Genomic DNA, 18,314 nt, shown 5'->3' with positions numbered 1-18,314 from the left:
CAAATTCTGAAATTTATTATAGATGACATTGGTTTGTGCTTCCAACGCTTCTTGTGCTGCCTCTGAATGACCAAATGTTGTTGTGATGCCAAATGTTTGGTTTGACCGTTTTATATGCAGTTGCATTTGTTCCCCAGAGGTCGAAAATGTTCGGTAAATCCTGAGACAACATGCACGGTATATTTAGGGCCTATTGTTTTTGTAAAAATTATTATTATTATTATTATTATTATTATTATTATTCTTTATTCTCCGCAAAAGATCTCATTTTTGAGGACCTAAACATTTACGAAAACTCACCGAAATTTGCACACTCTTCGGGCCCGGCGAAAAATTTGATATTCTGATGTTGTCATAACAACGAGACTCTATAGCGCCCCCTAGCATAAAAAATAAAAACCAATCCCGGCACGTTTGACCTAGAGCTACGAAAATTGGCAGGCACTTGTAGCACCCTGGGACGCACAAAAGGTCAATTGGGACCATGTAGCGAAAATGTACAGGAAGTGAGCTATGAATTTTTGAATGTCCAATTTTGGCCCATTTTTGCACATTCACTGTGGTCATACTTTCCCCCCCTTTGCAAACAGTTTTAATCTGATTGACTTCAAACTTGGCATGTATCATCTCATCTCAGTACAACGAACCACTGAATATCGAGTGTGGCGACTTTAGATTATAAATGACTGATGAAGAAAGGATTTTGGTCGTCGTTTTCTCCTGTTAACCCAAAGCAAAGCCAACGTGGTGCCCCTAGAGGTTATCGAGGTAAATACAATTTACCTCTGTAACGCCCAGATTATTAATTAGTCTAAAAGACGACCCAATTATCGCTACACATCTTAAGGTAGCTAACGTGATTGGGCCACTCCAAAACTTGCCCACTTGCCTACTCACTATTAGCCTAATTATTCATATGAATGTCTTTGGCCACTAGAGTGCACTGCAAGATAGGAGTTTAACTTGGTGCAGTACTATTTTGTGACCATTGGGGGCACTGTTACTCCACGCAAATTTAGGCCCGCAACCTTTGGCCTATTTTAGAGTTGCCCTCTGTATGAACTTTCATGTCTTGGCAACTCACGTGTACCTTGTACTCGTAAATCTTGCGGACAAGACATTTTTATAGCTTACACCTGCTCTTGGCCCACCCACTCACGTGTACGCCGCGTGATCGGAAATCCCCTTTTCACAGAAATGCCTCCAAGGCCAGCCAGACCCAGGAAGACCACGTTTATGTTTCTTTTTTTACCACAATAGGGCCAACAGAATCATTCTCAACTAACAAGTATAGTGTCACAAAAACCCACATATGTCTGCTTGTGTCAGAAGAAAGGATAATGTGTCAGAGCAGGTTTGGGTCAAACCAGGGGCCTTTTACAGGGGGACTTCTGGATGGGGCATTAATCTACATAGATAACTAAAATTAGATACGTCAGCAGCCAAGGGAGGAGACCTTGGCGGACCGACCCCCAGCTACAGAAGCTGGCTCTTGGGACATGGAATGTCACCTCTCTGGCAGGGAAGGAGCCCGAGCTGGTGTGTGAGGAAGAGAAGTTCCGACTAGACTAGGGCTGGGTTAAACGATTATATTTGTAATCGATTAATCTAGAAAAGTTTTTCGATGCATTGATGAATCTAACGATTCACTTTTAAATGCGATTCGATTCCGATTCGATTATCGATTATCTCCCTATAATTTTATCTCTATAGCAATTAATGCTAATTTATCTCCATGAGTAAAACACAATTTTCTTCTTTCCAATATATTTTTATTCAATTTCAAAAATGAATTTTATTGAACAATACGACAAAGTGCACACAGCTCTAATGCAATGGAATCCTACAATAAAGAAATAATAAAATAAAGCTCTCTTTTAATAACTAAAACTGCAAAAGCCACAATCTGAACGAAAATCTTATCAACATTTAAAAAAAAAAAAAAAAAAAAAAAAAAACTCCACACTTTCTCCATTTTTGACCCGGCGCCTGCCGGTGCACGTAGCTTGCTTGTCATGTCTTCCGGGTATCCGCAAACCACAACGATCGTTGCCCTCTATTGCTACATTGTAATTGTGCACAATATACGTGCATTGTACGTCCTGCTTTATTTTTCATTTATTTATTTTTTGCGCCCTGTGTTTTGTCTGCAAGGTAACATATATTTGGTGGCCCAGACATTGCGCGATGGCGCCAAAAGTGACGCATCGACGTGCATTTTTTGCGTCAACGTATTTTTTTGCGTCAACGTCATCGATGACGTCGACGCGTTGTCCCAGCCCAAGACTAGACATAGTCGGACTCTCCTCCACACATGGCTTGGGCTCTGGTACCAGTCATCTCGAGAGGGGTTGGACTCTCTTCCACTCTGGAGTTGCCCATGGTGAGAGGTGCAGAGCAGGTGTGGGCATACTTATTGCTCGGCGCCTGTACGTTGGGGTTCACCCCGGTAGACGAGAGGGTAGCCTCCCTCCGCATTCGGGTGGGGGGACGGGTCCTGACTGTTGTTTGTGCATATGCACCAAACAGCAGTTCAGAGTACCCACCCTTTTTAGAGTCCTTGGAGGGTGTGCTGGAGAGCGCTCCCCCTGGGGACTCCCTCGTCCGGCTGGGGGACTTCAACGCTCACGTGGGCAATGGCAGTGAGACCTGGAGGGGCGTGATTGGGAGGAACGGCCCCCCCGATGGGAACCAGAGCGGTGTTCTGTTATTGGACTTCTGTGCTCGTCACGGACTGTCCATAACGAACACCATGTTCAAACATAAGGGTGTCCATATATGCACTTGGCATCAGGACACCCTAGGCCGCAATTCAATGATGGACTTTGTAGTCGTGTCATCGGATTTGCGGCCGCATGTTTTGGACACTCGGGTGAAGAGAGGGGCGGAGCTGTCAACTGATCACCACCTGGTGGTGTGTTGGCTCAGATGGTGGGGGAAGATGCCGGTCCGACCTGGCAGACCCAAACGTATTGTGAGGGTTTGCTGGGAACGTCTGGCGGAATCCCCTGTCAGAAAGAGTTTCAACGCCCACCTCCGACAGAACTTCTCCCTTGCCCCGGGGGAGGCGGGGGATATTGAGTCCGAATGGGCCGTGTTCCGCGACTATTATTATTATTTTATTGTATTTTCATAAATTTTATTGAATGTTACGTCTTACAATTGATACTGTTTTTTCCCATTTGCTGTGAACACATTGCGCATTGGATTGCGTCATCCTTCGTTCGCTCGAGTGAGGGAACTTTGTAGCTTTTCTATACGGAGCGAGAGGAAGAAGTAGAAGGGTGACACATCAGAGTAGCTACACTATAAGCGGCTACACGCGCCTCCATTGTTGAGGCGGCCGATTGGAGCTGTGGCCGTAAGGTGGTCGGTGCCTGTCGCGGCGGCAATCCTCGAACCCGCTGGTGGACACCAGCGGTAAGGGATGCCGTCAACCTGAAGAAGGAGTCCTATCGGGCCTTTTTGGCCTGTGGGACTCCGGAGGCAGCTGACAGGTACCGGATGGCCAAGCGGAACGCGGCTTCGGCGGTTGCTGAGACAAAAAGTTGGACATGGGAGGAGTTTGGCGAGGCCATGGAAAACGACTTCCGGATGGCTTCGAGGAAATTCTGGTCCACCATCTGGCGTCTCAGGAGAGGAAAGCAGTGCACCATTAACACTGTGTATAGTGGCGATGGGGTGCTGCTGACCTCGACTCGGGACGTCGTGAAGCGGTGGGGGGACACGTCTTCCTTTGAGGAAGCAGAATCTGAGGTGGGCTCTTCTTTCTCTGGGGTCGAAGTCACTGAGGTGGTTGGAAAGCTCCTCGGTGGCAGGGCCCCGGGGTTGGATGAGATCCTCCCGGAGTTCCGAAAGACTCTGGATGTTGTGGGGCTGTCATGGTTGACACGCCTCTACAACATCGCGTGGACATCGGGGACAGTGCCTCTGGATTGGCAGACCGGGGTGGTGGTCCCCTTTTTTAAGAAGAAGGATCAACGTGTGTTCCAACTATAGAGGGATCACACCCCTCAGCCTCCCTGATAATGTCTATTCAGAGGTGCTGGAGAGGAGGGTCCATCTTTTCATGCGGCAAAATAATCAAACTCAATGCATTTTTAATTGTAATTACCTCTCGATAATGTTCAACTATTGGATGGCAGCGCACATATTCGTTACGTACACTGTGTTCCAACTATGTTTTGCATTTGCATTATTGTAACTAGGGGCGTGGAAACCAAATAAAAAGAGAGGGTGAGGAGTGCAGTAGTGAACTGTATCAGTCAGTTCCTCTCCTAGCGAGCGTTGACCTAATTGTCTTCTCTCCTTTTTTGTCATGTTTAATAAATCTCAGACAGGTTAACCTGACAGTCTGACTGGTCAAATTCAGATAAAACCATAAAATTCCATGTTAACTTATCAATATATTGTGCAGCCCTGATAATAATAATAATGCATTATATTTAAAGGTGCCTTTCTTGGCACTCAAGGACACCTTACAGTATATTGAGAGAGGGAAAAAAAATTGAGGCGGCGGTGTAGAAGGGCAGAATGACTTTTAAGTAGGGTATGCAGTTTTAAACAGGGGTGTTTTGAGTTGTGATTTAAATTGTGTAAAAGAGTCTATGTGGCAGAGTAGATTGTTGTAAACTTTATACATTATTTGTGCTATTTTAAACACAACTAAGTCATAAAAATTCATTGTGTTTAACTTAATAAATAGTGAATGTGTTGGTTCTGTATATTTTGATCGATTAATAATTCTTATGGCTCATTTTTGCAGCTTAAAAACAGGGTTAGTATTTGTTTTATATGCATTTCTCCAGATTTCCACACAATAAGTCAAATATGGTAATAATAATGAATGTGTATAATGATTTCATATTCAGGACAGCCTTAGTTTTATAGAGTATCCCTATAATTTTTTACATTTTCCTTTTGACATTTTTTATGTGTGACTTCCAACATAATTTATCATCAATAAGTACTCCAAGAAATTTATTTTCATACACCCTTTCTATTTCAATTGAATTCACCATAATTTTGACTTGGTGAGTGATTTGTCTAGTGCCAAAAACTATGAATTTGGTTTTGTTTAAATTTAATGATAATTTGTTCATATCAATCCATTTTTTTTTTTTTATTGTATTCAATTCATACTCCACAGTAGTCAGAAGCTGCTTCAGGTTTTCTCCTGAACAGTAGAGAGTTGTGTTATCAGTAGGGCTGGGTATTGCCGCCAACCTCACGATACGATACGTATCATAATACAGGGGTCACGATACAATACGCATTGCGATACATATGTATCCCAATACTTGATCTTCAAGGCGATACGTATCCCGATATATTACATTCATTTCCTTGCATTTTATAAAAACAGTCATATGTATACCTAAAGGATATGTTTGTTATGCTGACTGCCAAAAATATTTTTGTTAGCAGCTCTTCTGGTTTACCACCTAGCGGCATGCCTGGTCTAAATGTGCACGCACTGCAGAGCAAGGAGCAGCTTTCAAAGACACACCGGGAACATTTATTAATAGACATGAGCCGATATGAGGAAAAATATCAAAGTATTAAAATTACAGCTCTAAAATGTGCTGATTTGAAATATTTCGGGAAATAAAAACAATTTTTTTCCTGTAACACATTCTATTTAGTTTTTAAACAAAATATACGAAAATTGGTACATTAAACGTTCTTCCTCTCCTTTAATTTTTCTTAGCAAGACACAGTGTCCAATCGTGGTGAGCTAATTTTGCATTAATTGAAGGCAATTAACTTCAAAGAAGCTGCTGGTTTTTATTTTTTTAGGTACAATGCAAGCTGCAAAGGCAAACGTTAACTGCCTATTTAAAGTTAATGAGCAATATCGATTCTGACGCCTGCGTATCGATACGCGTATTGTAATGAGGCCAGCAACGATATATTGCCGTATCGATTTTTTTAGCACACCCCTAATCATCAGCAAATAAGACACTTTTCAGTATTTTTGAGACACAACAGATATCATTTATTTTATGTACAGTATAAATAATTTAGGGCCTATCACAGACCCTTGGGGAACTCCATGAGTAATCTTCAAGTGTTTTGAATTCATATTGTTTAACTGCACATATTGGTATCTATTTTCCAAATAACTTTTCATCCATTTATATGTTAAACCTCTTATACCATATTTCTCTAATGTATTCATTAATATAGAATGGTCTATAGTATCAAATTCTTCTTGAGAGGTGATGCTAGTTTTTGGCATTTCTCAAAGCCTTTTGCAACAGCAGCAGCATGTCAGGTTCAAATTTATGGAGGAAAGATTATACCAAAAAGGTTGCTGCAGCTAGCAAAGGGTGTCAAATCTCAGTTATGGTTCTACTTTCACTCTGGCAAATTTGAAAACATTTTGGCCCTGTGCTGTCAATTATAATTTGTCCTTGTTTGTAGCTGTTTCCAGGCCTTGGAAGACATTTAGACTGTGATTTCAACCTGTTTCTCTTCCAAAACAGCACTTGTCAAGGTGGACGCCGTGCTTCAAACAACTTACACTAAGGTGTGGTTCGCCCTGTGGTCCCTGGTAGCTGGTTTAGCTGTTCTCTTCATCGGTAAGGTTGCCAGCCGCTACTACTACTACCCAGTTGAATCTGGAACTTTTATATTCATTGTAATGTAACACACCAGTGTGTAGTCACATTTCGTCCCTCCCGACCGCCAGGTGGCGTGCTGTAACCAGCACGGAATTCCCCTTGTCGCGACAGCGTCATCGAGTAAGAATAACAAAATATGCTTGTCCCTAGTTCCGGCTGACGTAGTCCCGTATATAAAAAGGGAACGTCGACAGAACACATCCTCTTTAACCTTTCTCGTTCGTTTTACAGCCATTTAACAGATGGTACATGTTGTACAGTACATACCTATACCATTTTAAGGATAATAAGATTTCTGATGGGATACATTGTGGCAGTTTTCTTGTTTCTAATGCTCAGTCTTGCTCAGTCTCTAATGGTGTCGTGATTCTCAGCTCTTCACTCATGTTCCGTTTTGTCTCTTGCAGCCGTCCGCAAAATGTTCCCTCCCAAGCAGCAACGGTACCCCAGAACCGTCGATCACGTTAGGGCGCCTTCTTAATGTTTTGTCTCGGCAAACTGTGCAAGGAAGAAAACATGACTGCATTCAGGTACAAGAAAAATATGCAAACCCTTTGGAATTGTCTGGAATTGGTCATCAAACAAATGTGATCTGACCGTCATCATAAGTCCCAACAATAGACTCACACAAAGTGCTTAAAGTTGATGGGGAAACTGGATGATATTGTAAATTTTGTTACACATCTGGCATTCCCATTTTAACAATTATTTCTTGATTTTATTGCACATTAATGCTTGTCCTGTAAACATAACTACAGGATTAAAGTTGAGCTATGTGGTAGCCTAGTAATTAAAAAGATCTGTGATGATCACATTTTAAATGACCAATTTATGCATGAATTAAGGTCATTCCAAAGGGTTCACACTTTTTCACTTGTTGCAGTGATACAAATCTGTGTCCGTCTTCTCAGCCACTTTGAAAGACTTTAATTGAACAGAACAGACATTTGTCCACAAGCCATTCTGAAGAACTTTGTTTTAAATGAGCACTTTGGTCAATTGAGCCCAATGCAAGTATATGACACGTTTAATGACCTTTGAATTTGCTGACCCTTTCTCTACACCCCGGATGGAATCAAACAACTCCAGGTCGCATGTTCCATTCTCCGAGATACATGTCCCGATGAAGCCCTCATCTTCCGTCCTGTGCCACAGAGGGTCATCACTGAATGTACCGGTACTTCACACCTCTCACAGTGGAAGCTGTGGGATGTGACAGCAAATTCGTTGCATTTTAATATTGGTACAAGACTTACAAAGGCCTTTAAATACCTGCTTGCTTGCGTGTGTGCGTGCGTTTCACAAAGTTTCCATAGGCACAATGTCCTTGTGCCGTCATTAGCTGAACCCTGTTATACACAACCACTCCATTATTAGCTACTTTAGCCTCGCTGCAAAAAATGTTGTGCTCAATAATACTGTATATTGTTTGACTGACTGGATATCACAACTTTTATGTCAACTCGGCAGGAACCACATTCTTTTGTGACAAAAAATGACTTGAAGAAGAGAGGAAATATTCTCGTTTGTTGTTGTAGCCAAAACAGATGACTGTATGTTTAACTCCTCACTGAAGCAGCCTCATATGTGACAAATCCTACAAATGTGCAGCATTATTTCCTTTTTAAGTTTTGGCATTCGGTGTACCGTATTTTCCGCACTATAAGGCGCACATTCAATGAATGACATATTTTAAAACTTTTCCGTATATAAGGCGCTACATAGAGGCTGGGGTTACGTTATGGGTCCATTAGATGGTGCTGCGCTAAAGGGAATGTCAACAAAACAGTCAGGTCAGTCAAACTTTATTAGGGTTAGGGTTAGATTACAAACCAGCTTTCTGACAACTCCATTCACTCCCAAAATGAATAAACAGCTGTTTTATTATTTTCTCTGAGGTAAAGTATTTGTATTAGCTAGTGATCCAAGATGGCGGGATCTTCTGCGCATACGCGTCACCGATCGCGCAGGGTCAACGATAGCGTCTTGACAGCGAGACCTGTTGTGGCTCAATATTTATCCATATATAAGGCACACTGGATTATAAGGCGCAGGGTCAGCTTTAGAAAAAATTAAAGGCTTTTAGGTGCACATTATAGTGTGGAAAATACGGTATTTTATTATCAGTTTGAGCCATGATGCGTGCAGCTTCTGTTTAGTTTGTTAATGTGAAATGGGAAGCAATGTCAACTAAGCATCTTTCTTGAGTTGCACAAGAACAAAATGTGGCAGTCTTCAGTTTTTGATTCGGCCTGTTTGCGGTGCTGGAACTAAGACCACAGTACCACTGTTTAATGCTGAAAAACTGATTTCTGTTAGTTCTCTCTCTTTTTTTGGGGGGGGGGGAAATTTGAACTCTGTTGAATTTCTGCTTTTGCATAAGATGAACACTGTACGCACTATGCATTACAACCATGTCAAACTGGCTAGTAGAATATAATGAACGATGCTTCCCTCAACCCTCCCTGCCTCACTTTTGTTTCCTGTTGTAAATATGTCTCTTCAAATAAAAACTGATTAATTAAAATCCCGCCTTTCTGTTATCAAGGTACAGCTGTCAAATGTTCGAAATATGGTTATACTAAATTCATAATTGAGATGATCCATCAACACACTTTGAACATCCCTATGGATGTGATGCATTATTACCGTTTATGTTCATCAAAGTCATACCTTTACATGCAAAATGTTCTTTAGCATATTAATGAATGTTGATCTCGTGTTTCGATTCATTTACCTTCATTTTCTTTGGTGGTTGAATTTTTCTCAGTGCCATCATATGTAGAAAATTACGGCCTGCTCTACTGATGGTTTTTAACATGAAGTGCAATTTCGATGGCTACCGTAACTTATAACCAGACTTGAGCCAGTTGACTTAGCTCCGTGTAGAACAAGTGAGATTAGGGACTGTCTTTCTGTCTCCCTGAGGGTTTCGAAAAGGTATGAGACCCTTGATCAAATATCTCCCATCAGTATGTGACGCAGCTCTGAAACAATGTGGTGGTTCCTCGCCACCGGGGTCATTTGTATGTCGGCAGCATCCTGCTACATGTCAGCAAGTGCCACACAATCTTGAGTTAAATGCTTACCGCATGGTACGTTTAATGTTTATTGTTCAGATTTGGTCCCCCCCCCCCTTCCAGTTCTTTGATTGTCTTCAGCACTAATGGCAGATGACGAGTGAATGAACGCTGTGTTTGGACACAAATTCCACATGCTGGCACAGCTGACATGAAATACTTTTTCGGCACCAGCGATGTTCTGCAATGTTTCTCCTTTTCCCCAGGGGAAATGTCAACCCGAAAGAGCATCAACTCATGCATGAGAGGGCCGTTTATATGGAAGTTCAGCCATGTAGCGCTTGCACAGCCACAACAGAGGCCCATGGGTATATTTAGTTCCCCCCCCCCAGTCTTGATTGAATAAACATGCGTAGAGGGCACGTGTATATTTGGAGCTGTTTGCATGAGGCTGGTTTTGATTGACTAGTTGACTGTAGTTCAAATGTGAATAAATGTGGATGTGACCGATTTGAAATGGCTGCTATTTAACATGTAGCTGCGCAAATGTTATGGAGAGAAATTTGTGTCTTTATTTTCAATCAAACAAAAAAGGAATTTGCAATCAAAAAAAATTTTCAATCAAACAAAAAGGGGATTTGCAATAAAAAAAAAAATTCAATCAAACAAAAAGGGGATTTGCAACCTCAAATAAATTTTAATCAAACAAAAAAGGGTTTTCATATAAAATAAAAATTTGCAAACAAAAAAAAACATTTCAAACATGGATTTGTATTTTAATAAAATCTTTTGCAAGTATTTTTTTCGTTTTGTTTGCGAATCTGTTTTTTGGTTGCGAATCTGTTTTTTGGTTGCGGATCTGTTTTTTGATTGAAACCTGTTTTTTGGTTGCGAATCTTTTTCTGTGTTGTGTGGGCGGGGTCCTCCGTTCAACCGATGATAGAAGCCTTGTCATTGGTCAGCTTGGAAGCTGCTGCGACAACTTTCATTGGTCAGATAGGAATGGGGGTGTGACAATGTTCGTCTGACTATTTCCTGGTTCATTTTGTCCAGTCGCCGCCAGCATCGAGGTAAATATGACACCCCCCCCCCCACTTCTAGTTTTCCGTTTTGTTTATCTGACATTTATCTAAAAGCAACCCTTGATCTATCGTTTATCCGGTGATTTGTTCTAACCATTACAATTAACGTAATCACTCACTCAGCATTGCTTAGCCATGTTAGCTAGCTAGGTAACTCATGGTCCGATACATGAGTCAGTCATGAAGCTATGTTGTTGGCAGTCAAAACACAAATATACGGCTAATTTGGGATAGCTGTTAGGATGAAGTTGTTTTTTTGTTTTTTTTATACTCATAAAGAAACCTTTGCATTTGTTTCACATACAGGCAGGGCTGGGAATCGAATTTATTTACACTAGCTGCTTCCCCTAAATCTTGGATGTTTGAAGTAGAGATTAAATTCGTGATAATTCTGTGATTATTATTTATTGGTCCTGGTTGTTTACTGTACGAGTCAGGTTGAAAAAGAGGGGGAACTCATGCACCGTCAAAGCGGTGACACTGCTACTACTAGGATCCAGGCCACGTAACCGTTTGATTTTGGTTAGTCTAGTCATGAATCGTGATGTTTTGTTGGTACGAGAAACGGCCCAAATAAACGGCCTGCTGAGATAGCTGTTATTATGCTTATTCATGATTATTTTATTACATTACATCATTACATTAATAAAATGCTAATTATTAATCACTTATGAGAAGTTCTGGTCATTGAAATAAGTAGCCTCTGCTACATTTATTATGTCTTGGGTGTTTGAAATACAGAGGAAGTGACAGATTACGTAATATAAATACATTTAGTTCCTGTGATTGTTTCATTGTAGTTTTCCTGTTTCAATAATGTTCAAAACATGTGTCAAACATAACTTTGTCAGAATTATTTTTTTTACATGTTTGGTACTTAATTCAAGCACACTTTACTTTTTAGATGCAGAAGATGAAGTTGGTGGTTGGTCACCTCTCTTCATGAGGTGATGCTGTGGATAACTGAGCAGGGCCACAAGCACCTGCTTATGTCAGACAGAGAGCAATTTAAAATATCAATAAACTTTGACCACAATTGTGAGGTACAAATGCCAGGTCACACATTATGTTACCCCCTGCACAAACACCATTACATTTCCAACTGCTCATATGAGTGATTACCATTCCTTTAAATCACATCTACTGACTGCTATCACCTTTGATGCCAGATTTGACACAGTGTAATTGAAAGGGCAAAAAAAAAAAAATCACATCCATTTCATTTTTTTTGAGTAATTACAGGCTGTTCCTACCAAAATGTTTGTTTTAAGTTTAACAGTTCATTTTCTGAGCTTTCTTGATTTCTTGTTGGCAGGCCAATCATTTCTTGAGAAAAATGTCTGTATAAAATCTATAAAATGCTGAATAATTGACTGGTTGTTAGTTCATATGCATGCTTTTTTTTATGAAATAAAAGTCAAACTGTTTTACACAGGAATTTATTTTCATTTTTTACATAAATTTAAATGACCCTTTGGGCCGCAAGACACTAGCACTAGAAGCAACATTGAGAGTCTGCAAATAAATGACGCGACCAAAACTCAAGGACTCCTTGTTTGGATTGATTTGCCGTAAAGCAACAAGTCTTTCCTCAGGTAAACGACAGTGGATGTCAGGTATAACGATCCCGTGTTCACCGTGATGGTCCAAGGGTAGTGTCTCTTCAGCTTGCTGGATCTGTAATATCAAATACATTTATGAAAGCTACAGTAACTCCAAGAACTTTTACTCATATAAAGTTTTTTCCTCTGGTTATGTACGCTTTTACCAGCAATAAAACTGCCCTGGCCTGCTCCTCTTACAGTAAACATGCATCTCGCTATGTCTACATTTTCTACCCCTTGGTCTGCTCGCACTCTAAAAGAAAAAATCTAGTCAGTGTAATTGCAAAAGTACACCTACAACTCAGATTCCCCTTCTGTTTCAATCTGACTCATACAGTAAACAACCAGGACCAATAAATAATAATCACAGAATTATCACGAATTTAATCTCTACTTCAAACATCCAAGATTTAGGGGAAGCAGCTAGTGTAAATAAATTCGATTCCCAGCCCTGCCTGTATGTGAAACAAATGCAAAGGTTTCTTTAGGAGTATAAAAAAAAACAACAAAACTTCATCCTTGACACGACGAGGAGAGGTAGGACTCAGACGCAGGATAAAGGTAGGCCACAAAGGCAACAGATTTATTGCCGGTCAGCAGCTGTCTCCTCTCACACTGAGAGGAGAAAGGGGGATCAAAAAGTGGAGAACTAAAAACGCTCCACTGGGGAGGAAAAAACAGGCAAAAGGTACAGGGGACAACAAAAGGCGCTCCGCTAGGGAGGAAACAAGGCTCAAGGCACAAGGGGTAACTAAGGGCGCTCCGCTGTGGAGGATAAGGCACAAAAACAAGGCAAAACAACAAGGCAACAGGAACAAGGACTCGAGGACTGTGGGACGCTTCCATGCACTAACTGTGACACTTCGGCACTGAGGGTAGAATGTGGGTGGCTTTTATTGTCAGTCTGATTGGTGGCAGGTGTTCGTAATCATGGGCGGGGACCGGTGATTATGGAGCGGCAGGAAGGGTAAGTGACCTGGAGTGATAGGAGAGTTAGGATTTTCACAATAATACAGGAAACATGGATAACAAAATAAAAGCATGGCCTGTCACGCAGGTGGCGGCGTGACAGTACCCCCCCCTCAATGGCCGGCTCCTGACGGCCATCCGACCCATAGAGTCCAAAAACAAGGGCGGGCGGAAGGGGGCACGGAGGTGGGAACACGGCCCACCCCTCTGTCCCAGACAAAAGGGCAGTCCAGGAGGGCGACCATGAAGCCAGACAAGGGGCCGTTCATGATGTTCCCGATAGAAGAGTCCGCGGGCGGACTTGACGTGACTTGGCGAGGCGTAGCAGACGTGGCGTGGCAAGCTTGGCAGACTTGACGAGGCGTGGCAGGCTTGGCAAACGTGGCAGAATTGGCGTGACAGGCTTGGCAGACTTGGCGAGACGTGGCAGGCTTGGCTGGCTTGGCAGACGGGGCAGACTTGGCGTGGCAGGCGTGGCAGACATGACGAGGCGTGGCAGGCCTGGCGTGGCAGGCTTGGCAGACTTGACGAGGCGTGGCAGGCTTGGCGTGGCAGGACAGGCTGGGCCGACCTGGCGTGGTGTGGTAGACTTTGGCGTGGACGGCTTTGGCGTGGACGGCGTGATGCAGAGACTTGGCGTGACCTGATGCAGAGACTTGGCGTGACATGATGCAGAGACTTGGTGTGGCTCAGGGTCTTGGAGATGCGCCCGGCGAGACTCGGGGGCTTGAGGCGGTGACTGGCGAGGTTCAGGAGCGAGAGACTCAAGGGTGACCAGGTTGACTGCGGCTGAGGATGCACGGGTCGCTGATTGGTCCAAAACGTGATCCCTACAATCTTTTCCCCAATCCAGTATATTCCCGGAGTTCCAGTCAATTCGGGGGTTGTGTTGACGTAGCCAAGGATATCCCAGTACCAAAGTGGGAGACGAAGCTTGGATTACGTGGAAACGGAGATTCTCGACATGTTGTCCAATTTGTACTTCCAGGGGTTCGGTGATGTGGGTGATGTTGAAGAGCTCCTTGCCATTCAGGGCTCTGGCCTGGATGATCCGGGGAAGGGGTTCGGTGGTGGCTTGTACTTGCTCAACGAGGCCCCAGTCCATGAGGCTCTCGTCGGAACCGGAGTCGATGAGTGCTGGCATGTCAATGGTCATAGCATGGTGGCGTATCTGGGCTTGCGTGATTCGTTGTGTCTTAACAGGTCGGGGTGACGGGAAACTCACCGGTGAACCTCTTTTCACGGTGCAAGTTCCCACCAGATGACCAAGTTCACCACAGTAGAAGCAGCGGCCTTCTTGGCGGCGACGCTGTCGCTCCTCTGTGGTTAACTGGGCCCGACCAAGCTGCATGGGTTCCTCCTCGACGTTCCGCACTTCCCTTGGCGCAGGTCGGGGAGGCAAGATGAGCTGTGGCATTTCAATTTCCATTGGCGATGACAAGGGGGTTGGTTCTACCCTTCTATGGTGCCCGCTGGACTTGGTCAACTCCCGTCGACGATGATCAGCCCGGATCGCTAGGGAGATCAGAGCATCCAAGTCGGTGGGAAGGTCCACGGGTATCAGGAGTTCTTGGATGGCGGGTGAGAGTCCTTTCAGAAAATGGTCCTGTAATGCTGTGGAATTCCAGCCACTGTTTGTGGCCAAGGTGCGAAAACGGATTGCGTAATCGTTGACGGGTTCTTTGCCTTGTTGGAGCCGGCTCAATGCTCGTGCCTTCTCTCGGTCATTGTTGTCGGGATCAAAGACCTGGCGCAAGGCGGCTTGAAAATCCTGTACATTCTGGCAGACCGAGGAGCCCCTGGCCCATTCCGCGGTTGCCCAGGTCTTAGCTCGTCCAGTCAGGTGGGACACCATGAAGGCTACCCGGGACCGAGCTGTGGAAAATGCCTGTGGTGAGTGTTCAAAATGGATGTCACACTCCGTGAGAAAGGTCTGACATTGTCCAGGTTCACCGGAGTATCGTTCTGGGGAGGCCAGTCTCAATCCTACCCCGGTGAATGACGTGGTCGGGACAGAGAGTTCGGGGAGGGGTAGCTGTCCGGTGGGGGCTGGAGCCCGACGCCGCGATTGGCTCACCAGTTCGTGGACCTGGCTCGACAGCTCCTTCAGCTCCGAAATCACGGCTTGCTGAATCTTTTCCTGGTTGGCAAGCCGGACCTCTAGGCTCTGCAGCGCAGCCTCGACCTTTCCTGCTGGGTCCATGCTGGCCGAAGTGTACTGACACGACGAGGAGAGGTAGGACTCAGACGCAGGATAAAGGTAGGCCACAAAGGCAACAGATTTATTGCCGGTCAGCAGCTGTCTCCTCTCACACTGAGAGGAGAAAGGGGGATCAAAAAGTGGAGAACTAAAAACGCTCCACTGGGGAGGAAAAAACAGGCAAAAGGTACAGGGGACAACAAAAGGCGCTCCGCTAGGGAGGAAACAAGGCTCAAGGCACAAGGGGTAACTAAGGGCGCTCCGCTGTGGAGGATAAGGCACAAAAACAAGGCAAAACAACAAGGCAACAGGAACAAGGACTCGAGGACTGTGGGACGCTTCCATGCACTAACTGTGACACTTCGGCACTGAGGGTAGAATGTGGGTGGCTTTTATTGTCAGTCTGATTGGTGGCAGGTGTTCGTAATCATGGGCGGGGACCGGTGATTATGGAGCGGCAGGAAGGGTAAGTGACCTGGAGTGATAGGAGAGTTAGGATTTTCACAATAATACAGGAAACATGGATAACAAAATAAAAGCATGGCCTGTCACGCAGGTGGCGGCGTGACAATCCTAACAGCTATCCCAAATTAGCCGTATATTTGTGTTTTGACTGCCAACAACATAGCTTCATGACTGACTCATGTATCGGACCATCAGTTACCTAGCTAGCAAACATGGCTAAGCAATGCTGAGTGAGTGATTACGTTAATTGTAATGGTTAGAACAAATCACCGGATAAACGATAGATCAAGGGTTGCTTTTAGATAAATGTCAGATAAACAAAACGGAAAACTAGAAGTGGGGGGGGTGTCATATTTACCTCGATGCTGGCGGCGACTGGACAAAATGAACCAGGAAATAGTCAGACGAACACTGTCACACCCCCATTCCTATCTGACCAATGAAAGTTGTCGCAGCGGCTTCCAAGCTGACCAATGACAAGGCTTCTATCATCGGTTGAACGGAGGACCCCGCCCACACAACACAGAAAAAGATTCGCAACCAAAAAACAGGTTTCAATCAAAAAACAGATCCGCAACCAAAAAACAGATTCGCAACCAAAAAACAGATTCGCAACCAAAAATCAGATTCGCAAACAAAACGAAAAAAATGCTTGCAAAAGATTTTATTAAAATACAAATCCATGTTTGAAATGTTTTTTTTTGTTTGCAAATTTTTATTTTATATGAAAACCCTTTTTTGTTTGATTAAAATTTATTTGAGGTTGCAAATCCCCTTTTTGTTTGATTGAATTTTTTTTTTGATTGCAAATCCCCTTTTTGTTTGATTGAAATTTTTTTTTGATTGCAAATTCCTTTTTTGTTTGATTGAAAATAAAGACACAAATTTCTCTCCATAAAATGTGAGCGTACAACTAGGATTCATTCAGGCAGTCATCGTCACAAAGCTCAAATGACATTTAGTTTATTCTCTCTGTTAAGGCACACAGTTTGCATAAAGTCCACCTGTCAAACCATCAAGCTGGGAGCGTCAAGCTACATCTGAGGAGAAAGCAAAATGATACTCTTAATTGAAATTGGATCCATGAGGTGGTCTCTGACTCACACCTGACAGGAATGGCAAGGCCCCACCCTTGGGATGGTGCCAGATGTCTTTGGCAAGTGTTTCTCTGTGCCACAGGTCAAAGGTTGCTCTTTGGAGTCTTCTTCAGTTTTGTCATGTGAAAAACAGCATGATCTGGTTTCTTCAGATGATAAAAAAATGATACAAACCTTCCATCCATTCATTTTCTTGATTGCTTATTCCTCACAAGGGTCACGGGTGGGGCTGGAGCAGTAGGCGGGGTACACCCTGAATTGGTCTCCAGCCAGTCGCAGGGCACACAGAGACAAACAACCATCCACACACACAAGCACACCTAGGGACAATTCGGAGCACCCAATTAACCCCATGCATGTCTTTGGAATGTGGGAGGAGACCGGAGTACCCAGAGAAAACCCAGGTAGGCACGGGAAGAACATGCAAACTCCACCCAGGAAAGCCAGAGCCTGGATTCGAACCCGTGTCCTCAGTACTGGGAGGCAGACGCGCTAACCAGTCATTCACCATGCTGCTCTGACACAAACCTAAGATTGTAAATCAGCTTTTCTCTGCTTTTTTTTTTTTTTTTCCCTCTGCTGATGTTTGGTTTGGAACGTGACGCAACAGATGGTTTATTGTACAAAAGAGTTAGTATAACAAACAGGAGAACTAATAAAACCTGTTTGGAAGAGAACCGGACAGGGTTAGGTTAACCCTAACCCCTAAGAGTCCTGATTGCCCCAGCGGTGTCCTGGTCCCCAGCATCACCGGTCTCCTCCAACACCTCTGATCCCCGAGGCCGGAGCTAGGTGTGACCCAGACTCGTCACCATCCGACATGCTGGCGTCACTGAGCTGGCTCTGGTCCGTTTCACTGTCTCTGTCATTCACAGGTGTGCTGGCTATGAAGATTGTGCTACTTAATCTATTATCGGGTTTATCACGCGTTCCAGGCAGCATGTTTGAAGCAAAAAATGTTGCACCTCAGCCCATTTTGGCATGAGAGGATGAAGTGAACTTTTGATGACATCACAATCAGCGCTGAGATCATGCTTAGTATGTCATACACAAGCGCAGCCCAAACCAACACACAGCCAAATTAAGTTAAAATGGACACACATGCACACAGCGTGGCGGTTGGTGAAATGAAAACAATAGCCAAAATAACCACAGGTCACCAGGTTGACTAGTGATGTTCAAGCTTGTTTTTTCAGTTGGAGAACGAAAAGCCCCCGCAAACAAAGTACGGCGCATCACAATGACAATGTT

General features: G+C 43.7%; 1 protein-coding gene and 1 long non-coding RNA gene across 5 annotated transcripts in view; both read left to right on the top strand.

Moving 5' to 3' along the window:
* LOC144014874 (nuclear pore membrane glycoprotein 210-like) overlaps window positions 1-9,152 on the top strand; it is a 189,242-nt gene extending 180,090 nt beyond the window's left edge. For 3 of the 4 annotated variants that reach the window (XM_077515191.1, XM_077515188.1, XM_077515190.1), the window contains 2 exons: window positions 6,489-6,584; window positions 7,034-9,152. In XM_077515191.1, the coding sequence (XP_077371317.1) occupies window positions 6,489-6,584; window positions 7,034-7,107 (170 nt within the window). In that variant the 3' untranslated portion in view covers window positions 7,108-9,152. The remainder of the gene's footprint in view (window positions 1-6,488; window positions 6,585-7,033) is intronic. The other variant, XM_077515189.1, reaches the window with a different exon arrangement.
* Window positions 9,153-10,994: 1,842 nt separating this feature from the next.
* On the top strand, window positions 10,995-12,158 carry LOC144013205 (uncharacterized). Its single transcript, XR_013282177.1, has 2 exons — window positions 10,995-11,250; window positions 11,633-12,158. It is a non-coding gene; the product is annotated as an uncharacterized LOC144013205 (long non-coding RNA).
* Window positions 12,159-18,314: the final 6,156 nt, after the last annotated feature.

The sequence above is a fragment of the Festucalex cinctus genome, chromosome 2 (genome assembly GCF_051991245.1).
Source record: "Festucalex cinctus isolate MCC-2025b chromosome 2, RoL_Fcin_1.0, whole genome shotgun sequence".
In the NCBI taxonomy this organism is placed as follows: Eukaryota; Metazoa; Chordata; class Actinopteri; order Syngnathiformes; family Syngnathidae; genus Festucalex; species Festucalex cinctus.
The sequence above is the reverse complement of the archived record's forward strand: the minus strand, read 5'-3'. Positions and strand labels throughout refer to the sequence as shown.